Here is a 26,897-nt window from a genome sequence, read left to right as displayed (position 1 = left end):
TTTCTTTGTGCAGGAACCAAATTTACAATAAAATGTTGACCTTTGTTTTTTAAACACCTGGAGTTTTTTAGATTTTATACCACAGTGCTGTTGAATGCTCAATTCTGACTGATCTGTACAAACAAACAAGAGTAACATAGGTGCAAATCGCAGGTTCATTATAAATATAATGGAGATGTTTATTTAACATTTACGGAAGGAGTCTCCAGTGCCAGTGTTTTATCAGTAAACTGTAACTTACTGATACAGGGAATGAAGAAATAAATTATTCTGCAATGTTGATAAATAAATACAAAGTGTAATCTCTGGCAAATATTTGTGGTGTTAGAGAAAAAGAAAACATTTTGTGACATGCTGGTAAAGGAAAATAATCTCTTCTTTGCTAATACTTTTTTTTGCTAATACTAAGGTCATGGACAAAAGAACAAAAACCTTCAGAATGGCAAGTCTCCATGAAAAAAGCTACAAGTCTCCATGAAAAACGATCATTCTCTCCACATTGTGCCTCAAAATGAGTGATTTATTAAAAGCAGATACATCTTGAAGGTAAATCAGGTAAATCTATAGATAGAATCTAGTAGAGTCATGCCAGTAAATGTGATACAAACACACACACACACACACACACACACACACACACACACACACACACATATATATATATATATATATATATATATATATATATATATATATATATATATATATATATATATATTTATATATATATATATATATATAATATGCATTTATTTTAATTAATGGCCTTATCTTTTTAATTTATTTTAATTAATGGCCTTATCTTCCTACTTAAAAATCTAAGAGCATTTACAAACCGATTGCTTGGGAACATTATAAAGAAATAAAATGGCAAAACAACAAGATGTTAGTGTTTGTCTGGCATTACCAAAAAAAGCAACAACAGCTGTGTTTAAGTGTAAAGCACATGTTGTTTACCATGAAAATGACATGTAGTGCAGATGACCGGTGTTGTTTGTGTCAGTAATATACAGGCTAAAAGACCGGTGTACAATAACTGCAGCTCTTAAGCTTAATGGCTTTAAAAGCATAGGGCTGTACTGATGTTGGCAGCTGATTGGTTCTGTATCTCTGTCGGAGCCCGTACCTGTGGGGAGGCTAATTGATCCAAGGCCACTCAGTAGTGAAGGATGTGGACTTAGCGGTGCATTCAAGTTCTGCTCTGAAGCAATTACGTGTCTCCAGCTTTTAAAGTTGCTTTTTTAGTTGTTATTCCATATGGTGGACTCTTTTAATTTCAATCAATATGCTATTTGGTTTAAGTGAAGCAATAAATATAGTCCATTGCATTCATTATTTAAGCCTAAACGGAATTTTAGGCTTATTTGAACTTTTAAATGGTGTTTGTGTGCTTATAGATAGCTTTCCTTGCCTTTTAATAACTGTTCCAATTTTTTTCATCAGAAAAACAATACATTTAAGGAAAGACATTAAAATATGTAACAACTAAAGGGACACAAAAGGGAAAAGCTGCAACACTGACAGTTAACCTTACACGTTCAGTTACAGTGTTCAAGGAAAATTCGTTTAGTGTCATTGTGTCTTATCATTCTGATTTGTCCCTAGGTGTTGATTAATTTTCTATCTTCAGCAGTTCTTACAATAATGCATCTCAGGTTTATAAAAGATCTCATTCTAATATATTATTGTTTCTATGGTAACAGCTAATTTACTGGGAGTTACATGGGGACAGTCTATATCATCTAAAACTGATATAGAAATGGAACTGCTAATTAAGAAAATTTGCAATGTGCCCAATTAATTTCAAAGCAGAAGGTCCATATTCAAATCTCCTCGCTGGCTTACACACAGCACAATCACTAGCTGACATCTTTGCACCTAATTGGTTTAGACTTATAGCAAAAAAAATCAATTATAAAAGAAACTAAACAAACAAACAAATATATATATATTACACTTCTTGATACTTCATAATGTTTCAACAATGACTTTTAATTTGAAACATATAAATATATACAAGCATAAATAAGCATACATGATTCTTTTTTAAGAAACTAATTTCATTAAAAAAATTATATTATGGATAGTAGCATATTAATGCATATTAATATTCTCACCTCTCCTTCCAATTTTTAGTAAGATTTCCAATTTAGTAAGATTTTAACACAGTACATTGGCTGTACTTGTTCCACCCCGGTGTATGTAGTGATGCTGTGTTCGAGGATGTTGGATAGTAAAATGGAACAAAGCTGTGAATCTGGATTACTGCGATTAGCATTTCAAAGAGGGTTGAATTTTATTGTGTTATCTATTTAGACTTGTATACAAATGCATTTCATTTAGTGTCTAATGTAGTCTAAGGATGATGTTATTCACAGCAGTAAAGAATATCAGCGTGAGCTCTAGGTGAGGTGCTGGATAAATATTAGCCAGGATGGAAAGCCAGAGTCAGAGGTGGTCTTTCTTTTGTAAATGCATCTCAAAACACAGAGTGTCGTGAGAATCTGTTTGGACATACAGTATGGGGAGTATTACTGAACATGATCAGCATAATGTACCTCATAAAAGAGAGAGCAGAGCCGCCTTGGATCACTGATCTTATCTGACAAAGTCTTATTATAGCAAAGGTTCATGTGATCAGCCTGAAATGCCTTCCTGAAATATTCACTGACCTGAGGGCAACCCCAACATTTTTCATTTCTACTGTGACAGCTTAAGCAATAATCTATATCCAATGAATTTTTCCACTGCTATTCGTGCTACTATTACAGTAAGTGAAGATATGCACGATAAACTGTTACTATAAAGAGTTTGTATTACAGAATACCTCCTGCAGCAAGTGTTTTATTCCCAGCCAACATGCCATTTCTCTTTGATCTTTAAAGATTTGTTCAGTTCTGACAGCTAAGCTATGTTTTTCGGCAAATGGGCCAAAAACTACACTTCATAAGGTTTAATCGATTACTTTTTTTTTATAACTAACATGTGTAGGGAATCCTTTGGACAAAGCTCACATGCCTTTTGATTTCCAGTTATAAATGAATTCTGTTTAGAACTGTGTTTTTTAAAAGGTTCAATAATAAGATTCATATTTCTTGGAACTTCATGCGTTATCATCCAGGATCGATCACAGTTTTATTTTGGATGAAATAAACATTTGGATTCAAGTTGCAAACAGTTCAATAACCTGGAAAAAAATTTATTGGAAAGGATTCAGACTCCTCTTCCATCATGAGATCATTTTGGAGAGGATAAAAAAAAATGTTGATACACAGCTCATATATTTGACTTTGGCAAGGCATCTGGAATGGAACTTCTGAAAGGCCTCTTGGATAGTAAACATACTGTGAAGCATGTGAGTCTGTCAAATTCCTGTGAATTTTCTCTGAGTGTTTGTTACAACGACAGCTTGAAGCAGAAGTTTGAGGAAAATGTTGATAGGCTTGGACAGTGTGCACAGAAAGTGGGGTGGCGAAGGAGGGCGGAGCAGGGAACACATTTAATAGAAATGTGGACATGATGATGAACTTCCTTGGCTTCTGTAGCAGACAGGCTAAAAATTCCACAGTTATACCCTACTGAACCGGAGCCAAGTCAATCACCTGAAACATTATATGCCAATCCTTTAAACCCTCAGTCTAGATTTAGCTCTGCATGGGATAAAGCAAAGAAGAAATGAAGACCCCTGTTTTCATGTACTAGAAATGTGGATTTGTGGAAAAAGAAGTGTAAATGGACAATTTTCTCAAGCTAATCATACCAAAGCTGTGTAATGTGTTAAATGACGTTGTGATATTTGTAGAGTTTCTGGCCCATATTCTCCTCCTCTATGATTGACATTGTTTTTATTATCTAACTTTTTTAACCTTGTTCCAGACTGAGGAATGAAATTTAAGTCCACCATAATGCTTTTACTCTGCTGGAACTCCAAAGTTAAGCAGCGGGTATTAAGCTCTGCTCAGAAAAAAGAAAAGTATGGAGGCCATTTCCTGTCTAAAGAAATCATACAAATCGCAGTTTTATGAAATCCGTAACATGTCTCACGTTATGGGTTTATACACCTCATCATTTCATGGCCAGAGAGGTTTGACAGTCTGTAGCTTCAATTTGAAAACATTACACTAGTGAGACATTTCAGTCAAAAATCTTGAACAAGAATTGTGATCATGTGCTTTGGCAGTGCTTTCAAAAGTAACAATCGCTTTTATAATTGAAGCATTAATCTGTTTATAGATTTGCAAGTCATAGTTGAACAGCCATGAATTTTGTGCATTTTGTGTATGATTACTTATGACAAGTAAATGTAAGGAGTCAAAAAAAATGACGTGAAGATTACTTTCAGCTGGAGTTGGGAAACTGAGGTGCTCTGAGAAAGCCAACTTCTTTCTTTCACAGATGATCTACAGTCCTATAGTTTAAAATTTACTTTGGCTTCTGAGGTTTTTCTTAATATGCAATAATAACCTTAATACATATATAATCATTTTTATATCATATCTCTGACTTGAAAACAAACAAAAAAGCTGTACCAACGATCTTAGCTGCTTCTTCCAGTCTTTATTTCTTCTATGTGTCTATACACATTTAATGAGTGGTTCCATATGACAGAAAAGATGAAATCATGGTTAATTTCATTTTTGTGTACCACACAGTAAACTGCAAGTAGGAACTAAATTAGGAGCGGGGAACCAAACAAACATTAGATAACACACCATACGATTGGCCCAATGAATAAATCAAACCAGTTGTTTGGATTTCTCGCTTTACTGAATTGAGTAATTTGCAGAAATGAGAAAATTCTTACAACTAGTAAAAACTAGTTACTTGTGCCTGAAATCAGACTCATGCACTGAAAGTAAGAGATCACCTGTTGCTTTGCTGCTTTCTAGTGTGAACAGAGGGCCACATGACTTGCCATGATGTAACGTGCACTGTAGTATATTCATGAATAGGTTAATGCTACCCTCTTCTGCTTTTATTTCAGGAAGAGATTTAGCTAGGCAGCTCTTTTGGGTCAGTGTTTCTTCTCACAAATAAAGTCTGTCCACTTCCACCAGCTTGAGAAACATTTTTACACAATATTGTGAGCCGTGAAACAAAGATAGATTGTAAATATCTTCTACTAACACAATCAATATCTTGATAAATTATCAACTTTTTAAGATTTCGTTGGTTATATTTATTTAGCATTTTAATTATTTTGAATAACAATTACAAACCTTGGATGCAGATATGATGTTATAGTTTTCTATTGTTTTAAATTGCAAAAGGTGAATTTTAATTTGAAAAAAAGCCCCTTTTCAGTTTTTTATTGACATTAAATAACGTTATTATAACGTTAACGTTTTTTTTTTTTTTTTTTTTTTTTATAACATATATTGATGCTTCATGCTATATATCACCCACCTCTACTGGCAGGAAGTGAAGTATGTATAAGCAAAAAACAGTTCTGTGAACTTTCCTTCATAAAACTTTTTATTTCCTGCAGAAGGATAAACTGTGTTTAGTGCTTTTGGATCTGAGTCATGTGTTATCTGGGACTGATCTGTTATGCTGTTGTTGTGGGTTTTATTACACATAAAATTCACTGTAATTAATTTCCCCTCTGTAAAAAGATCTATATAATGATCTTGTTTCACTAGGGCTCTTGTCAGTTTTGCCTGTAGTTTTCACAAACTCTCACTGCTGTCAAGTAACTACTATATACAAGTGTTGTAAAAAGAAGAAAAATGAATGTGTCTCTCAAACTGAGGATCTGTTATTCACCTTCACCTTCAGACATTTATGTATAAGAAGCAGTGGCATCACCAACATATATTTCTGTATAAAATACCTATTTTTCTAGACAGCTTAACCTTGTTTTAAAACTTTATTCTATATTAAACCTGTGCATGTATTCCATAGTAGCTTAATATATAAACATTCGAAAGAAAGGTTTCTCACAATTATGTGTGAAGAGTGTTGGATCAGAGTGTACAGATGAGGAGGTAAGAGAGCTGAACAGACTAAAAGACTACAGTGCCAATGCATCCTTATTCTGATAGAGATGAATTTAATCTGTGAATGAATCTGTGAGCAGTTAAAAAGCATTATTTATAATGTAGGAAACAAACCATATATTTTTAACCATATACGTTGGTAGCATTTGTACAAAACATTTACCACACAAATTTTTATAAACCTAAAATAATCCACCCAGGTCACTGGTAGTCCCATGCAGGATCGTTTCCATTGATGTACACCTATAGAGTGACTTGAGATATGGTGCATGGACATAATAAACATAAACCATTAGGTGTATATACAAGAACATTGAGAGGCCAAAGGTCTGACAACTAATGAAACTGACATGAATTTGAAAATCTTTTAGTATTTGGTGTGTCTCGATTTTGCTCTGATGACCTGGCTAAAGCTGGCATGGACATCTTCAGAGGAAGGACATACACATGAAGATGCAAATGTACATTTAATAATTTGATCTTAAGCTTTTCTTTAATTTTAATGATTTCTTTAAAACATTCTGTTTATTTCCAGTTATAAATGAAAAGACAAACCACAGAATACCAGTATGTACAGTCTCAGACTTTTTTCTTCAGACCACACCGTATGTAAAGCCCAGGTCTTGGTCAGAGATCACCTTGGTGGTAAAATAATCAGACTTACCTTCTATATTTCATGTACTTATCAGGAGCACTTTTATCGAGGTGCCGTCTCCAGTTCTGCCGGAGCTCCTGGCACACAGATTCAATGGGCAGGCCCATAATGATAGGTATTTCCTGATATTTCTGTCCACGTTGTGGCTAAATTTATTGTGTCTGTGTTTGTAATGCTTCTGGGGATCTTAAATGAAGGTTTCTCAGTCACAATGCAGTATCAGTAGCAGGTGAAGAATTCTGAGACAGAAAAAGACCATTCTGTGGCACAGCTTTGAATGTAACTGTAGGTAACTGAGAAATTGTGTTCCTTCAAAGTTCCCCTCCGTTCATACATGTGCTGTCATGCCGTACTTTCTGAAAAAAATGCTGTGGTGAATTTATTGTTCCTGCATGATTTAAGGTTTTTATTTTTTTTCAATGTTCAGTCATTAGCAACCGGGTTTTGTGCCGCAGATTGCAGACCAAACAAGAAGAAGGAATTTCCATTATATTACCCATTTAGTTAATATGCCCTTGTCAGGAATGCTAACAGAAATTCTAAATTATTTTAATAAATGCTAAAAACTGCAGCATTGTTTAGCCACTATGCTAACCAGACAGGATTTCAGTGAGAATGTTTCAGAGAATGTTAATATTCAGTAGCTTTACTGTTATTGTTATCTAGTTGACAACACCAAGTTATTGTCATACTGTCTAGATCACAATATATCCAACTGATGCTAAACAGCTAGCTAACATGAGCTACCCTTAAGACATATTCAATATGTCCGACCACCTATTTTGACTGGATATCTGGGGGAATTTTAATGTCATCATTTGTATATGTCAAATCCATTGCTAACAGTAGTCATCTAACTAAGATGTGCTAACGAATGATTTCAGAGAGAATTTTTGAGCCATATTCTTAAATGTTCATAATGCACTTAAGCTGATAAGAACATCAGCTAATTTATGGGATTTCTAAACAAATTTGTATGTCATATCTCATCTTTCCAACTAATGCTAGCCAGCTAGTGAGAGAAATTTTTTAAAGGCATATTTATAAATATGTGTAATGCGCACTACTAGGTGATAGCTGAGAGGATTTTGAAAGGAATTTGCAATTTCAAAGGATTTTGGCTATTCATAATATAAAGTACAAAGTAATTTGGTTATTCATAATATACTGCTTATGTTAGCTAGTAAAGTAATAAGAATAAAAGCATAATATATGAAAAAATATAAAATATTACGGTACAAATATGAAGTGCTAGCATGTGTTAGCCATCTGACCTTTTGAATGCATCATAAAAGTAATTAAAGGTGTGACTGAATTCAAATTATAGGCTGCAATCTGCAGACAGACCCTCATTGTACGTAATCTTTTCATAAATGTGCTATAATTGTTGTGTATCCTGCTGGAAGACACACATGTTTATTCCTGTAATGCTGGCACTAACATCAGTGTTGTCCCTCCACAGGTTGTCATTTCTTCCAAACCGAAGCTACAGTGACAACGGCAAACAAATCCTTTCCAGCGAACAGGAATCTCTGGATTCTGCTGGCGTTTTCTAAAAAAGACAATAAAAACCTACAGATGGCAGTAACCTGTTACTACAAACCAGCATCAGCTCGTACTTAGAAGACATGGCTTCTTCAAATAAGTCAGAGATGCTCCAGTGCTCTAATACTCATGGATTTTGTACTTTTTGTGACAAACCTAGAACCTGGAGACTTTGCTCAGGTGACAGTAGATGAGCCAAGCACAACAGCACACATGAGAGACGATTAGCCACGAAAAAAAAAGACAATAGCGGACGCTACAAAGAGAAATCGCAAGCTGACCTCCTTTGCCCAAATGTCATCGCAACTAGGAGCTCGAGGAGCTCTGACCTCTCGATTTCTCATCTATGGAAATGACACTGTCAGGCTGTAATTTCTGGGAAATGATTACAAGTGCATTTCTCATGGTCCTGTATCAGAATGAGCCTTGGAGCTTGCTCTGTGATTACTTAAAGAAAAATATACACAATTTTCCTCGTACCACAAACGCAGACCTTTTAGTGTCTGAAGTTTGCTTTTTTAGTTTTCCGCCAGATCTTCAAGGGTGTCGCAATTACGAGCATCGTGCAAACACTTAATTAGTGTCTCAGACAGACTTTGTGTGGTTTCTGACACTGGACGACTAATGTATACCGTATGATTGGTAAGAGCAGCTCTGTTCCTATAACGTTGATAAAGTAGTAGTGCATTTTGTACAATGCTAAACACTCATCAATGAGCTTCCTTCAGCTACATCAGGCTGCTTTCAAACATAGCTTTCTTTTTTTTTGTTTTTCAGAAAAAGCGCTGAAAAAATTTCACTGCTCATGCAGTGTGCACACTGTAACCTTGACGACACTCTTCCATACATAGCTAGCATCAGCGGTTGAGAAAACACACCTTGTGTGAAAGCAGCTTTCGTCTTCTAGCTCCAGTGCAAAATTACATTTTAGACACCAAACATGTCTTGGTTTAAGAGGAAAAATGTGTACTTTTAAATTGTGGATGATCTGTTCGTTAAAGCTCCATTTTTCCATCAACATTCTGAATATCAGCCTGAGGAAGACTCTTCTCTTTATGGATTGCTCTGTTTATTTTTGTGTTCAGTTTTGGCTTCAGAAATAAGGAGCAACACCATTTGTCACCATGTGACATGACTTATTGTACCTTCTTGTATTCTTTGATATGATTTTATGTGCTGAAATATGGTTTAAATTGTTTCTATGGGACAGGTGGTTTATTTAAAAAGAAAAAAAAACCTTGTCCTCAGTATTGTATCTATTAAAAAATGTTTCAATTACAATACACATTCTTTACAGAAAATAAGTCAATAGTTTGATATCATGTCATTTATTTTACTGTTGTGTAATCTGGACTGCTGGAAGAACATTTAGAGGAATTGGCTTAATTACTTAATACACTTCATGATGCACTAATCAAATCACTAGCACTGTGTTTATACGTCAGCCAATTACACGTTAATATATTTTCAGTAGTCAGCCAAAAACATAAAGTACATTACAAGATGAGCGACTGCACCTACAAGCAACCAAAAACATCTCCACCTTCAGCTTCATTCAGCTGCAACCAGTCAAGTGTGGAACAGATTTCAACAACACAGAGCCTCTCACAGGTAATGCCTTTTTCTTTTTATATTTAAAACATACACAGCACAGTTTGTCATACCAAGATGCCTCCCAGCCTCCTGAAACGTCTAAAGACATCTGACTGTTGGAAAGAGCTGAGACTGGACACTCCTTCCATGATTAAAAATTTTCTTTGTCAAGGTATATGGGTGAATGATTACTGTTACTATAGAAACAAATGTATTCACATGTGTGCATTAACCTAAACATATGCATTACAGTCATAGAAAATAATCAACTGTTCAACCATCCAGAGACAAGGGAAGGGGAAAAAACAGCCCCAATTTCTCCTTTTGTGTTGCATGCTAGAGAGTAAGCAATGAGAGGCAATGATTCAAACGTAACCCTTTAGTAACTTTGGGTTGTGGAAACTGAGGTCTGTTAGCTAGTGCAAGTTTAAAACACACAAAGGCTTTTGAATGATGTTTGTGCTTTTCAGGATTTTTTTTTTTTTTGCCAAATCCAAGTGTATATCCACCTTGTCTAAATGCAGATCACAGATGCAGATCACAGTGAAGTCAAGACACAAATTTCGATATTTATTTGGTTTTTATGAAAACAGAATACACAGTTGTAATATGTACATGTGTACTTTTAAGGTGCTCAGCTTAAAAGCATGTGAAATAGATGCAATGTATAGAATTGCTGTATAATGCTGTAAAGTCTGTATAAAAAGAGATCGTACATGTCTGGAGGAGGAAATAAAATACAAAAAAAATACAGGAGGAAAAAAAAATTAAAAACACTGCTAAAAAAAGAAGCTTGAAAACAGTACAAATGTAAATACAAATATTACCTGAGAAAAATAAATGCCTTAGGAAATAAAAACGAATATATAACAGATGCCCATGAAAGACCTAAAATGAAATGCTGCACATTTTGAAGATAAGTTAGAGCACATCTTTAACAGTGGAGTTCAGAACACCATCGTGATCGGCCTTTCTCGATAACTCACTCTGTGGGAAGAAAAAAAAAACAACAGGATGCAGTATTACAACATGACCAAAAAAACAAAAACAAACAACATTCCCCTACAACAAGCATCCCCCTAAATACTAGAGTTGGTCAATAGTTCAACATTTCCTTGAATCCCACTGAGCTATATTTTCACTTACTGAAGGAAAGAAGCTGGAAGTGAAACTGACTGGTTTCTGGGTGTGACAAGAGGGGGAAAAGGCTCACGCAATAGAGATAAAGCTACCTTCAAATTACAGCTCATTCTGTGCCTCAGAGCTGGTGGCAACAACAACAGCAATAAAAAATAAATAATAATAAAACGAAATAATAATAACAACTAAAACAACAACAACAAAAAAAAAAAAAACACCCTGCTGTCTAATTACTTCCAGAGGGTACTTAGGGTGCTTTTAACACTCAGCGTTTTCCTTTTTCAGGTGGAAACCCATCATCCCTGTTTGTTATTCTGGCTTTCACACACAAATTTGTGTCATATTTAGAACTTTTTTAAAGGTTACCTATGTCTGTACACAACCTGAACTATTATTTAAAAAGGAAAAAAAAGATAATAAATAGGTATTAAGTGCATTTAAATAGATATAAACAATAACAGTGCAGGATTTTGTCATCAAAAATTCATTTAAATGAAAATGAAATGAAAATATCTACAACAATAATTTTTGAATTTTTTTTTGGATAATCATACTGGTGTTTTCTACAGGTGTTTGTTATTAATCTGTTGTTAGCTTTACGACTGTCTATATAAAGGAACGCTAAAAATGTAATCAAAGTGTATTTTTTACTCACTGTAAAGTCAGAGTAGGTGATGGGGATGAGCTTCTTATCGCTGTTGAACTCCTGCAGTGGTGTCCGAGGGGCTGAGCTTGCCTCAAAAGTTTTAAGCCTCTGCTGAAGTGGGGAAAGAAAGAGGAAAGTCTTTATGTAACTCTTCTTACCAGTGGAATAAAAACACAATTGAGTGTGTGCTTGATTGCAGAATAGATTTAAAACAAGCACCAGTTATGAAGCTCTCACTTTTAGGCAATGGCGCCCTCTAGTGCCACCCAGAACCACTTTCATTAGAACCATAGTATTAAATGTGATTTTCCTGAGCAATAAATGATACCTTTTATAATCAAAACACAGAATACTCTCACACTTCAAGTCAATTTACACTTAATGGTTTCCCACAATGCCATTCAACTGCTAGCTGATCTCGACCTAGGAGAAAATCAGCACCGTTTGAAACAAAAACTACTTGACACGTGTCATTATTTTCTATGATAGATTCAATTTACGTGTATGAAACTTGAATACAGCTCCTTATGACCGGACACATATCTTGGCCCATATCTGTGAAAAAATCTGCTGTAATTCTGATCATTTTGATATTGGGGTTCATTTCTGATTGCATTCACATTCAGCCTCCAAAACAAACGTCAACACCATCACAACACATTATAGAACTGAATTGCATTCTGGGACTGTGTGTCCAGCATTTGCTGTGTGTACTGGATGTGTCATTAAAACAAAGATTACTGCTGGAAAATGATGAGGAAGGAAACTTGCTTTTAGGAGTTTCACTGAAACTTGTTGCTTATGGTCATTAGAAAGCCATGTACACACACACACACACACACACACACACACACACACACACACACACACACACACACACACACACACACACACACACACACACACACACACACACACACACACACACACACACACACACACACACACACACACACACACACACACACACACACACACACACACACACACACACACACACACACACACACACACACACACAAGGTTTCACTGAGCTGGATGAAGTCTGGTGTCCACATGCAGTTATATAGTGTACAATCACATAATTGTCTTTTCATTTGTGTGACAACGTACACTAGGCTTACAACACATATTACATGGAATCATCAGTTTTTGAGTAAATAAGCATGACACTGGGATGATACCAGCAGCAGTAATGACATCATTACATCCCTAAATACACACTTACCTTGGCTGAGAGCGGAGGCTTGCTGGATACACACAAAAACGTGCTGGACGCACTGCTGGTGCTGCTGCTGCTCATCGCTGTGGTGCGCAACGAAGGCTGATTAGGAGTCTTAACAGGAAGTGAAAGAGATACCAGATTAAGTAATAACCCCAAACACAAGCCAGCATGATGCTAACAGATGGTTGTAGCACCTTCCGTATCTTGCTGGGGGTCACGCTGTTGTTGGCTGCTCCGTGGGGCCTCTTACTCGGGGTTTTAAACTGAGTGCCGTCTGCTTTCTTAGACATCTGGAAATCAGAGAAGGTTCCCTCACTTTGTTGTTAAAGTTACTACAGACATCAGAGTCTGTGTGACCGATCAAATCACTTACACGATCGTTCTTTTCTTTGTCTTTCTGTGAGCGATGCTCTTCCCACCGTTTAGCGATGTACTCCATCACCTTCTGTCCTCGCATCAGAAACGGTGAGCCTTGATTCTTTTCCCAAGCCTCCACACGGCATTTCAGATCTTCCTCGAGCTGTATGTGCACACAGACATTCATTTATGTTTTCTCCAGACAATCTTATTACATAATGTATAGAAAAATGCAGAGTTATATTTCCTTCGGTCTGTAACTGCTAGCTTTAACTGCTGTAACTGTAGCACAGAGCAACGACATATTACAGTTAAGACGATTCAAAAGACCATTGCCAGCCATGAGGGAAAATATTTGACCATTTTTAAACAGGATATGGTCTGCTACAAACTGTAAAATAGATTACCTAGCTAAAATAAATAATATAGCAGTCAGAAGGTCATGTTTTCGCCACAAAGCTGCCGCTGCTGAGCCCCTGTCTCTCTGGATAAGGGCGTGTGCCAAATGCCATAAATGTAAATACAATTATTTTATTTAAGCTGCTGCAGTCTAAAATAATTTAAAGTAAAATAAATAAATGAATAGTATAAATGATCAAATAGAACAATTTAAAAAGAAAGAAATCCTGCTGAATTAACAAACTGCTAACAGATCACTATATTATCATCACACTAATGCAAAATAAAGGTCATTAGAGTGAATGAAATGCTGATTTTAAAACAGCAAAAGAAGTTTAAGTTAATATCAAAAACATACATAAATAAATATATAAATAGAGCAAAAAGTAAATTTAAAAAAAAAAAAAAAAAAAAAAAAAAAAAGCAAGAAGTGCCTCATTTTAGCCAGTAAATTATCTCTTGATTACCTGTCTAATTTATTTAATGTGCTTTTCTATGCCTGAAATTTAAGACAAGAACATGCAGTCTAAAAGTGCGTCAGGTGGAGAACTGAACGTGATCCTTATGTAAAACATAACCATGGTCAAGCAAAGTGGGACGTACGTAGTCTCAGCCTCAGGCGCTGGACCCACAGGGTGCATGAACATTTGATGCATATGGCACACAAAATGGGAAACTCTTCAGAAGTCTAAAAGTAGTCATCTGATTAGTTAGATTCCACAGGATTTCTGATGGACGTGTGTAGCCTGAGTACAAAACAGTCGTGACGCTTTGCTTCTCGACTTCCTTTTCCTCTGAGGAGTGTTTACTGTGACCTTGAGAACATTGTGGATCAGCTGAACTCTGGATAATAATGTGAAGGTCACATTATACTGCAGACTCAGTAATTTGCTTTCTTAAATAAATTATTTGTGGTTGCATGTCTGGCTGTTTTTTTTGTTTTTGTTTTTTTTTTGCAGGGACATCGACCTTACATTTTAATGCCTGTAATGCTGACACTGAAAAAATAAATGTGATTGGTTGCTTTGCATGTCAAATGCCTTGTATCGGGCATTCATTAAAAAGCTGCTATGGAGTCCAGACTTTCTCCCGTCCGTCTGAAGCTCTGGTTACGTCTGGCTACGTTAAAGAAGACATATGATACTGTAGGTAATGAAATATATATGCAGTGGTGTTGGTTCTGTACCTTAGGGAGCAGCTTCTGCACTTTAGTTCTATCCTTGCTCTCCTTCAATAAAGCGCCTCCTCTGTTGGAGAAGCGATTCGGATCTGCTGCCTTTCTCTGAATAAAACAGTGAATATATTCATCAATCCTCTGATTGAACCCCAGCATCAGTATTTAAACATCATGCACAGATTGTTGAGTGGCATATTCTGAAATCCCACACCTCGAAATCCTGGAAGAGAGCCCAGTTCCTCTCCCATTTGTCAATGATCTCCAGTAATGAACGCGATTCCTCATAAAAGTGCTTCACCTTCAGAAGCTCAGAGTCATGCAGGCTGAGCAGCTCCTCCGTGTAATTAACTGCAAGACAGCAAACATAAGGTTAAATACACAATCCAGTACATGACAATGACAGCATGACCTTGATGCATTCAGTATCAGGTGGAAAGAGTGGAGCACCAGTACACATTGTATTCACCATCACAGAAGTGGACATTAAAAGGCTCTCGCTGTTCCGGACCAAACATGCACTTGTCCCAGAAGACCACCAGCTCTTGTCGTACTTTATCGATCACCTCCTCTAGTTTGGTCCTCTGGAGCAGCTCGAGACGATCCACCACCCCCTGCCACTGCAAACACAATCAATTCAACTTCACACAGTTTTCTCTCCAAACTTGAAAACTGCTCCGAACACAGATCTCCTTCACAAAACCAAGCATAAACACAATTTTAAGCAGATTCGTTAGCATAGATAAATATATCCAGTAGAGAAAGATGATGTATTAATAGTGTAAACATTATAGTGGCAATAAAATAAAATCAACCTGCACAGTACACAGAATATAACTGATATTATATTTTTTTAAATTGTAAGCGCAATATTTTATCTGTGATCTTGTTAAGCAACAAAAACAAGATCACTGTTCTTAAAAGACATTTTTCTTTTTACATATAAACCAATTTCCTGTAAAAAATATTTGGGGTTCTGACTTCTGAAATTTCTTGTATGGTGTCTTGATTTCAGGTCTAAAAACTCACCCTTCTGATGTCATCACAGAAAGTGCCGAGTGGCTCCTGTTTGAATTCCTGTGCCTCCTCGTCCGGACAGCTCAAGCGATTCCATAGGCTTGTAGCACGATCCTTAAGTTTGTCCCGGGATGAAATAAGAGATTCCTTCTTCATCTCCAGCTGGACACAAAACATGGAAACACATGGTTGTTTTAGATTCAAGTCATTTGGTTTTTCTTAACTAGAAGCTGCAGGTTTAAATTGTAATCACCCACATGCACGGGGCTCCACCCACACGCACGGGGCTCCACCCACACGCACGGGGCTCCACCCACACGCACGGGGCTCCACCCACACGCACGGGGCTCCACCCACACGCACGGGGCTCCACCCACACGCACGGGGCTCCACCCACACGCACGGGGCTCCACCCACACAGTAAATTCAAACGCAAAATAAAACAAACATAAAACACGTTGCTATTTGATCTTGTAACAGCAGGAGCTCCATGCTTTATACATTAAAATGATACCTTTACACTAGTACGTATAATACTCTGGAACAGCTACCTGGCTGAGCAACAGCTTGAGAGCTTTGATGTTCTCGTGTGTGAGCAGGAAGATGTCCGTGTCGGAACAGACGGAATCTCGCTCCAGACTAGTTTCCGGCTCATGGCCCATCTCTTCCATCAGACTTCGGATGTCCTCCCGGAGCCCAGAAAACACCTTCACCCTGCTCTCCTGCAAACAAAAAAACAGATGGAACAGCGAGGCAGCTGTTGATTAATAATCAGCACCCTGTAGTGAGTGATGATTAGCTAAGGTCAGATAAAGTGTACAATTAAAAGTCAGTAAATTGTACAATTAACTCTAATCATGTGTTAGTACATAGTGGCAGTGTTAAAGGAAATTGTTAAGGGAAGCAAGTTTTGTTTAAAATAAATAAATAAATAAATGAACAAAAATAAATCAAATCTCCAGCTTCAATCTCTCAACACTCAAGTCAAATGAATGTTGAGTAAGTTAAAGTGATAAAGATAAAGTGATAAAGATGGCTTAGATAAATGGAGCTGGTCATGAATCTTTTACTTTGTAAAGGTCTTGCAATTAATGTTTCTGCCTACAGCATTATAAGATTAACTGCCAGTCTAAAAAAAAAAAAAAATAGCACTTCTCCAGTGAACCCAGGACTAGTCAGATTACAGCAAAGGGTTGCTTTGCCATCCTACTATCTCTCCCTGTAGACTTGAGAGGCAACAGAAGTATAATGCTCATCAAATGGATCTCCAACTTCCTACCTAACAGATCACAAACAGTGCAGGTGGGCAAACATGTCTCATTTTCACTCACGCTCAGCACTGGGCCCCCAGGGTTGTGTTCTAAGCCCCCTGCTGTACTGACTGTACACATATGACTGCATGGCCACATCTGACTCCACCACCACCATCAAGTTTGTTAACAACACAGTTGTGGTGGGCCTGATCTCCAGATAAAAAAACCTGGAGACTTGGTGTCAGGAGAGCAATCTCCTCCTGAACCTCAGCAAGACAAAGAAGTTGATAGTGGACTTTAGCACGAAGCAGGAGAGGAACTCTCAGCCACTCACAATCAACAGTAGCCCAGTGGAGAGTGTTGAGATTTTCAGGTATCTAGGTGTTTACATCACACGTCTTGGCCCAGCAGCGTCTCTACCATCTCAGACGCTTGAAGGACTTTAAACTTTCTACACTATTGTGAGCATCCTGATGGGAAGCATCACAGTCTGGTTTGGGATTTAGCACCAGACAGGACAGAAGAGCTCTCCAGAGGGTGGTGCATTCAGCTGAGTGTACCAGTCAACTTGGTAATGTGGTGTTGGACTAAGACACCTCAGCCATCCAAACAATGGACTCTTTTCCCTCTTGTGTTCAGGGAAGCCTGTGAAGGTGAACACGGAGAGGATAAGGAGGAGCTTCTTCCCACATGCCATTCGAGCCCCTAACCTGGTGAACACCTAGAGCCTGGACCCCTTTCTGGTCTTTTCAAGACTGCCACAACAAGGACTACCATAGCTAGACTACATGCACATCCTGCAATTTAACATTTATATATTTCCATATACTGTATGTCCGGACTCATGCACATCACTGCATTACATTACCTCTGTTTCTGTATATATTTTTCTTTCTCTTATTACATTTTGTCTGATTATATTTTATTATATTTTTTCTGAAATACTTTGATACTTTCTTTGATATACACATAAATACATATTTATTTCTTCCTATATTGTATTCAACTGTGCCTTAACTTTATTCCTTTATTCTATTTTCCCTACTATGGGCTTTTTCTATTAGGAAAGTCATACAAAGCATTTCACTACATGTCGTACTGTATATGTGACAAATAAAATTCGCATTTGAATTTTTTTTTTTTTTTGCAAAAGTAAATGAATAAATAACAAAATAAATAAATAAAATAAAAGATTTTCAAACAAAAGCAAGTGGCTAATTTGATGGGTTGAAAATGAAAGGTTTGCCTGTGCTTAGTTAGCGTCAGCAGTAGCTACTGTACATGAGGCAAGATGTGGATACGAGGCAGATCCAGATTGCTAAATGCATTTCAGCAGAAATAAAAAGAGGCACGTGACAGTGTTTACTTTTTCCTTGCTTAGCTTCTTGATGTGCTCACGGAGCTCCTGCAGTTGTGTTTGAGAAGGCATACTGCCAGTGGGAATGTAGTAGGGAGTAGAACACAGTGTCACACACAGCTCCTCGTCCTGCTGCGTCAGCTCACTTAGCTCCCTCAGACGCTCGCTCTTTTCCTTCTGCAGGACCTCCAGATGACAGCGCAGGTTCTTCTCCAGCTGAAGAACTGTCAGGTCTTCCTCTACCTGGAAAAAAACAGCATGAATTGAATGCCATTCCAATGTCAAGCTCACTATAAACACCCTCTGATGCTTATTATGGACAAGGCATATAAACAAGCCAGCGCTAAACCAGAGGTGTCAAAGTCTGATTAGTCAAGTTATATACATTTGGATAAGTGTACAATTATCCAAACATTTGTTATAAGATATTCTCTCATGATATTTAGAGTTGAGAGAGATTCTGCTGAACACCAGACCCTTTCATTTTTTAGTACGGATGGATTTGTTTTTTCATCATTAATCTATTAAAAACACTGCATAATTCTCATGTGGTTACTGGAAGCATTTGCAATTAGATTATTCTCCTATAACAGTTCATCTCCATGTGCTTTAATAAATAATCGGTGTGTTTTAAAAAATTTCGGACTCCCCATAAAAATAAAAAAATCCCATAAATTAAAAAATGTTTAAACATTAAACTTAAATATATGCATTGTCAAATTCTAAAGCCTTGACATATTTTTTTTTAATTAATTAAATTTGATATTTTGCTTAGAAATGTTTACAGAGATATAACAGGCACATCATGTGCCACCTTTGATCAGAACAACAAATCATAACTCATGATTGATGTAAGTGTACAAAGTGACTTCAGGTGATTTATATTGTATGGACTTTCAACTTTAATAATTCCACCAAACCTACTTTATATGGTTCCAAAGACAACTCGAGGGACAGCGTCTCCAACTGCTTCTGAGTCGTAATGATGCTGGTTTTGATGCGGTGCCTCAGTGACTCCTCTTCAGTGATCATGTCCTTCAAAAGGTCCTTTGTGTAACAAGAAGACAATTAACAAACACATACAAAATAATAACAGAGCACAGGGCAAAGCAAACACCTAATCTTACCTCTATATATTTCTTAACAGTCTGCATCCTTTCAATCCTTTGGTCCTCCATGATTCCAATACTGTCCCAGATGTCCACCAGCCTCGCCATGGCATGATTGATGTCGGTTACGAGGGAAGAAGCCAAGGCTTGACTGTAGGGTGAAATCAATTTGGGTGCCTTAAGATTAGCAAATGACTGCTAACATTTAGTAACAAAAAGTAATACACGACCATGAATGATTTTAACACAAATGTTTGAACAAAATAAAAAATTCAAAAAAAGTTTAACAAAATTTGCACCCCCACTATTTCTTTTTATCTAAAATGTTTGTGTTCCTGCTGCTGACGATTTGAGTAGTTATTCACACACTTTCAGTAATCTATCTGACATCAGGTCAGGGTGGGTGTGAGAAACCAAAGGCAGAAATACTGGTTGGGATGCCAGTCAGTCTCAGGCTATTATGTGCCTGCACCACGTGCGTACAGGCACACACAGACAGACAGGCACACACACACAGACAGGCAGGCACACAGGCACGCACACAGACAGGCAGGCACACAGGCACGCACACAGACAGGCAGGCACACAGGCACGCACACAGACAGGCAGGCACACAGGCACGCACACAGACAGGCAGGCACACAGGCACGCACACAGACAGGCAGGCAGGCACAGCCACGCACACAGACAGGCAGGCAGGCAGGCACAGCCACGCACACAGACAGGCAGGCAGGCAGAGGCACGCACACAGACAGGCAGGCAGGCAGAGGCACGCACACAGACAGGCAGGCAGAGGCACGCACACAGACAGGCAGGCAGAGGCACGCACACAGACAGGCAGGCAGAGCCACGCACACAGACAGGCAGGCAGAGCCACGCACACAGACAGGCAGGCAGGCAGAGCCACAGCCACGCACACAGACAGGCAGGCAGGCAGAGCCACGCACACAGACAGGCAGGCAGGCAGACAGAGACACACACAGACACACAGACACGGGTCAGTTGGGTCAATTTATCTTAGCCAATCAACCTACTTGCATGGGACAAAAGGAAACCCACATGGACATGAGAACATGTACCATGAGAGTAAAGCTACATACTACAGAACACATTAATCACACTTATAATATTAAACACATGCTCTACACATTCACCCTTATACACTGTGTTTACAAAACCACCTCTTCGAGTCTTTGCATAATTTGCTCAACATAATCGTTTTGTTTCCTGACTTTCCACACACTCAGTATATTGTGACAAACTGTCAAAACACACTTTAGCATTAAAAACAACCACACACACAGTGAGGAAACAGAAGATTTAACATTAAGTGTGTACTGAATATTTAAAACTAAACTGTTCTTGTAGACATAAAATTAAATCATCACTATTTTTGCTTACATTTTTCCTGTTTTGTTTTGTGTATTACAGAACATCATATATTGGATTAGAAACACTTTGAGCGGTTTAAATTGAGCTTGATTTGAATTACACTTAAATCAGATTAAAAGGGTTGGTGCAGACCTGAAATAATCCACAAAACAAAGACAAAATTAGACATGTAAACAAGTCTCTGTACTAAGCACAACACACACACACACATTAACTGTATGGACTGCACAGACCTACGCCAAATACACACTCTTCCAATATACATCCATCAAACTGTTTACATGCTGTTTTACACACTGTTTTTTGCTCTTTGCACATGCTGTCTCACATCTCAGTCAACTGCTGTTTTGAACAATACTTTACAATACCTCATGTAACTGCTGCTATAATACTGTGTTCATTCCAGTATTTCTGCACACGCAATGTTGATTAAACATACAGTATTTACACACCGGTCAGTGCTGTTTTTGTGTATTGTCTTGTCATTTTTGTTTGCCCTGCACTGTCTTGTTTGTCTTTTGCCCTGCACTGTCTTGTTTGTCTTTTGCCCTGCACTGTCTTGTTTGTCTTTTGCCCTGCACTGTCTTGTTTGTCTTTTGCCCTGCACTGTCTTGTTTGTCTTTTGCCCTGCACTGTCTTGTTTGTCTTTTGCCCTGCACTGTCTTGTTTGTCTTTTGCCCTGCACTGTCTTGTTTGTCTTTTGCCCTGCACTGTCTTGTTTGTCTTTTGCCCTGCACTGTCTTGTTTGTCTTTTGCCCTGCACTGTCTTGTTTGTCTTTTGCCCTGCACTGTCTTGTTTGTCTTTTGCCCTGCACTGTCTTGTTTGTCTTTTGCCCTGCACTGTTTGCACTAGTTTACACAGATGCACTTTATGTATCTAGGACTAACTTACTAAGTCCTTATAGCCCTGTCTATGTTTTATGTAACACCATGATCCTGCAGAAACGTTGTCTCATGTCACCGTGTACTACAACAGCTGTATATGGATGAAATGACAATAAAAGCGTCTTGACTTGACACGATCAGACTATTTTCTCACTAGAACTCAGATACATTGCAAGCATGCGCTAACGCCCCCACCACCACCTGAGGAGCGAAGTGCGCTTGCGCAGGAGTTTTGTTTGGCGTGTGTGTGTATATATAGATATATATATATACACAGGAACATCTGCAGAAATCTGTTTGGTTTAATGTTAATGGTACATAGACCTTTTTGAATCTGCAGTCGAAGTGAAATCATGGGAAATGGGCGCTTGTAAACATAACTAATGCCTATCAGGGCTGTCAAGTGTCACGCATTGAGAGTGACAGTCACTCATTTGGGTCTTTTGTCACACTCTCCCGCCACACATCGTATTTCTCAAGCAGAAAAACATTTTGTCTATTAATCATATATTTAATATGCCGCACCGCTTAGTCGAGCCTGACACTTATCAGACAATCAAAAATAGAGGCTACACAATAGCCAATCAGAAAATAGCACTATCTGGGTAAGATTTAACGCAACAACCAATGAAAAAAAACATTCATTAGCGAGGGTATTTTCGATGGTCGGTTTTCAAAACGAAACAATCATGACCCTAAAAATGTCTGGGCTTGAGCCGAACTGTTTTAAATAGGAGCAACATTACAAAAGATAAAGGAGTCCAAAAAGCAACAAACACTTAAAATAAACAACACCAGTCATAATCTCTCTCTCTCTCTCTCTCTCACACACACACACACACACACACACACACACACACACAAATTAATGAATGGAAATTAAACTAATACTTTGTATTCGGTTAAATTGCGGTACAACTTGGGTCACACTTGCCTGTCTTCAAATCTTGAGAGCCCTGGCCTATTTTTATACTGTTTAATAAAATCTTACTTTGTTTTCTATAACGATATACTGTATATTCTCGTGAACGACAAATGGAACAGAAACAGGAACATCTGCAGAAATCTGTTTGGTCAATTCTGTCGAAGGGGAAAAAATTATCTGACAGTAAAAAAAAAAAGCCGTTAAAGTCTGTTTAAAATAAACATTACATTAGCATTACAGCTAACACTTCGGTCCAAACAAATGAGTGGTTTGGGGAAAAAGGACAGTCTGTTATTTACCCTCATTACAGGATTACAGGATTATTAATGTGGTTAACCAGGTTATTATCACACAAATCTCTATTATATAAACAGAAAAACTGACCTTCTTCTGCTCCCCATCATTTTCCTTTCGGTGTGCACCACCTCTAAGTAATTACAGTAGTGAAAGTACTTAAATGAGAATAATCAAATATCCCGCTCGAGGCGAACAAACAACAGCTCCGCTGCGTTCAAATTTGAATTGAGTTGAAATCTGTCTTCTTCATCTTTTAGGACTTCCTGAAGCAAAGCGTCTTATTACTGCCGCCTAGCGGTCAAAAACATCACGACCGCGTCTGAAATGGATTATAATATAGTGTGCTAGTACAGTATACTATCTGTGTATCTGTGTAACTGTACCGCATAGCTTATTATGTTTGTTAGTAGTTGGTTGGAATTAGCATTTGTTCATTTTTTTTTTTTTTACCAGGCATGCTTGTGCTCTGAGTTACAGTTTCACCCAAGTATATGTTCATTTTTAGTAATTATAATAACAAAATTAAAAACAAAGCAACAACCCAGCAACCTTGGACAACAGAGCAACTACCACAGCTAAATGCTAACACAATTACCAAATAATTACCCTTAAGCTTACATTTTAATAACTATTAAATCTTAAGGTTTAAACACAATAGCTTTTTTTAAAATTATCATTTAATAAAAAGGTTTTAACCTTTTAAAACTTTAAATGTTTCTAAAGTTTTAGCATATTAACACGTTATGGCATTTTAGCTTTTTGACCTTGTAAGGTTTTAAAATATTTAAACTAAATGTCGTACCATTTAATCAGTTCTGTAAAGCCAACACCATGTGTGTTCGCAGTCTATACCCTTCTAGTGTTAAGCACAACATAAATATAGTATTTATCACAACCAGCGTGCAAAATGCCAAGCTTTTTGTTTAATAAACGTAAGAGCGTTTATGAAAAATAATACATTAGTGTATTTTTTTTAAAGAATGCTAACCTGCATTAAATATGATATGTCATTATATATATATATATGACTTAGCACTTAGCACAGCACTAGTAGGACACATATAGTTTAACATATAATTTCTATATACACTGTTGTGTGCTGTTTAACATTAGTATCTTATATTTGTATCATTTGTTCTTGGTGTCTTGTGATGGACTGGAGCTCAATCAAAGGTGTTTACTGTGTCATGCAGTGTTCCTTGGGATATTCTCAGAATCCACTGTAAACTTGACCATGATAAACTAATGTTTATTTTAATGGTTTGTGGGTTTGGACATAATTATATTCTGCTGTACAGGCCAGATCATAATTACAGTATGTAGCACTGTCTGTGTGACATGATCTAAATCTGAAAATCACAGGTTATACAAGGTATTATTGATTATGAGAAGGTATGTATTTGCCATTCAGTCATTGTCTGGACATTTCTCTGCCATCTAGTGCTTTATGTCATTAAGCCATTAGGGATTTATTTTTTTTTTCTTCTATTTTCGAAGAAAATTTTCTAATTAATAATATTCTTTAGTTTTTTTCTATAGTCACCAAACACTTTAGAGGAAAAACTCTACATCTACACTTTCATGCAATTAACCGATCATGTGGCAGCAGTGCAATGTATAAATCCTGCAGATGTAGTCTAGCACCCTCAGGTAAAACTTATATCAACCATCAGAATAGAGAAAAATGTAGTCGACATGCTACATTTAAAATGAGTATATCTCAAAAACTACAAGATGTATTTGAAAAATTCTGGTACTTAGAATAAATATACAGTCGTATGCAAAAGTTTAGGAACCCCTGACAATTTTCATGATTTTCATTTATAAATATTTGGGTGTTTGGATTAACAATTTTATTATGATCTATCAAATAACTGAAGGACACAGTGATATTTCAGTAGTGAAATGAGGTTTTTTGGATTAACAGAAAATGTGCAATATGCATCAAAACGAAATTAGACAGGTGCATAAATTTGGGCACCCTTGCCATTTTGTTGATTTGAATACCTGTAACTACTTAGCACTGATTAATTGGAACACACAATTGGTTTGGTGGCTCATTAAGCCTTGAACTTCATAGGCAGGTGCATCCAATCATGAGAAAAGGTATTTAATGTGGCCAATTGCAAGCAGGCAACGTAAAATATTGGAGAGGCAAAGGCGAAGGATGGTGAGAACGGTCAAAAACAGACCACCTCCAAAGACCTACAGCATCAACTTGTTGCAGATGGTGTCACTGTTCATCATGCAATAATTCATCGCAATTTGCACAAGGTGAAGCTGTACAGGAGAGTGATGCAAAAGAAGCCTTTTCTGCACACACGCCACAAACGGAGTCGCTTGAGGTATGCAAACGCACATTTGGACAAGTCAGCTTCATTTTGGAATAAAGTGTTGTGGAGTGAGTTATTTGGTCATGACAAGGGGCATGATGCATGGCGGCAAAAGAACACTTGCTACCCACAGTAAAATTTGGTGGCGGTTCCATCATGCTGTGGGGCTGTGTGGCCAGTGCCGGTACTGGGAATCTGGTAAAAGTTGAGGGTCGCATGAATTCCACTCAATATCAGCAGATTCTTGAGAATAATGTTGAGGAATCAGTCACAAAGTTGAAGTTACGCCGGAACTGGATATTTCAACAAGACAACGACCCAAAACACTGCTCAAAATCTACTCGGGCATTTATGCAGAGGAACAAGTGGGGTGTTTGTGGGGTCTGTGGGGTGTTTTGAAGCGGGCTGTCCATGCTCGGCAACCATCAAACCTAACTGATGTTTTGTAAGGAGGTACTGAAATATCACTGTGTCCTTCAGGTATTTGGCGGAACAAAATGAACACCCAAATATTTATAAATGAAAATCCTGGAAATTGTCTGGGGTTCCTAAACTTTTGCATACGACTGTGTATATATATTAACAGGTCAAAGTGAGAGAAAATGGAACACGAGAAAAAAAAAATAATAATAATCGGTGGTTAATTACAAGTGTTTTTGGTCACTCATCCTTAATCCAATGGAATATGCAGAATCTGGTTGTTTTTACCGTGTAATAGCCGACTGTTTGTGTTAGTTTTGACTGTTCATTTAGCCTCTTGGTGTTGGAATTGTGTTTTGTTTAGGTGGAAATGGTCTTTGTAGTCTTATAGCGGAGATTCTTCCCGTACTTCTGCTATGCTGCATGTGTAGATCCGAGAGGTCTGTGCTGAACTCAGAGTTTGCGATGACCCATTAGTCCCCAGGAGCTCTCGTTACACTATTATAAACTGTTGTAGGAATTATGTAATTATGTACATTATTTATATTTAAATTATTTACTCTCCAGTGTCACCCAAATAAGGATGGGTTCCCTTCTGAGCCTGGTTCCTCTCAAGGTTTCTTCCTCATATCATCTCAGGGAGTTTAACCTTGCCATCATCGCCTCCAGCTTGTTCATTAGTAATAGGGATAGATATATAGTATTTTAAATTTGTTAATATGTTATAGTATTGTTAATTTTAAACTTTAATTGTATATATTAATTTATTTTAATCCTTGTTTTTTCTACTTATTATTATTATTATTATTATTATTATTATTATTATTATTATTATTATTATTATATATTTGTTTCTTTTTTCACTCTCTCTTCTGTTTCCATACTTCTGCAAAGCTGAATTGTTAAAAGTGCTATACAAATAAATTGAATTGAGTTAACATAGATACATTCAGTCTTTGTATACTTAAGAAAGGATTTATAATTTATGTCCTGGCTCGCTGCAAAACTTGGAAGCAGATGTGGTCTGATATGTTGTGTCAATAAATTTGACAATTTGCCTCTGACCTCTCTAAACTCCCCAAGGTGTTTCCACCTATAGAAATGTCGTTTGGTGTTTTTTGTTTTTCACACCATTCTAGAGACCCCTGTGTGTAAAAATCCCAGAAGATCAGCAGT

General features: G+C 37.3%; 2 protein-coding genes across 4 annotated transcripts in view; one reads left to right on the top strand and one right to left on the bottom strand.

The window, feature by feature from the left end:
* The window catches only part of si:dkey-247m21.3 (5-hydroxytryptamine receptor 4), a 45,179-nt gene extending 35,248 nt beyond the window's left edge, over nt 1–9,931 (top strand). Inside the window, exons 7-8 of one of the 2 annotated variants that reach the window (XR_009649788.1) lie at nt 8,117–8,841; nt 8,977–9,931. Coding sequence is in view for 1 of the 2 variants with exons in the window: in XM_060891264.1 (XP_060747247.1) it covers nt 8,117–8,210 (94 nt within the window). In the remaining variant the exon portion in view is untranslated. Of the gene's footprint in view, nt 1–8,116 lie in introns of both variants that reach the window. The other variant, XM_060891264.1, reaches the window with a different exon arrangement.
* Nucleotides 9,932–10,336: 405 nt separating this feature from the next.
* On the bottom strand, nt 10,337–23,206 carry zgc:86764 (uncharacterized protein LOC797431 homolog). 2 transcript variants are annotated; one of them, XM_060891262.1, is made up of 14 exons: nt 23,056–23,206; nt 19,488–19,620; nt 19,285–19,407; nt 18,370–18,603; nt 16,302–16,472; nt 15,763–15,912; nt 15,203–15,353; nt 14,948–15,084; nt 14,746–14,841; nt 13,177–13,323; nt 12,998–13,093; nt 12,807–12,914; nt 11,588–11,689; nt 10,337–10,779 (listed from the first exon to the last, which is right to left on the bottom strand). In XM_060891262.1, the coding sequence occupies exons 1-14, from the start codon at nt 23,073–23,075 to the stop codon at nt 10,714–10,716; spliced, it is 1,734 nt and encodes a 577-aa protein (XP_060747245.1). In that variant the 5' UTR covers nt 23,076–23,206; the 3' UTR covers nt 10,337–10,713. The 2 variants fall into 2 exon arrangements, with proteins under 2 accessions (XP_060747245.1, XP_060747246.1); XM_060891263.1 differs by having other exon boundaries at nt 11,588–11,686.
* Between the last annotated feature and the right edge of the window lie 3,691 nt (nt 23,207–26,897).

The sequence above is a fragment of the Tachysurus vachellii genome, chromosome 17 (assembly GCF_030014155.1).
Source record: "Tachysurus vachellii isolate PV-2020 chromosome 17, HZAU_Pvac_v1, whole genome shotgun sequence".
NCBI classification, from domain to species: domain Eukaryota; kingdom Metazoa; phylum Chordata; class Actinopteri; order Siluriformes; family Bagridae; genus Tachysurus; species Tachysurus vachellii.
This window is presented reverse-complemented; position numbering and strand designations above follow the sequence as displayed.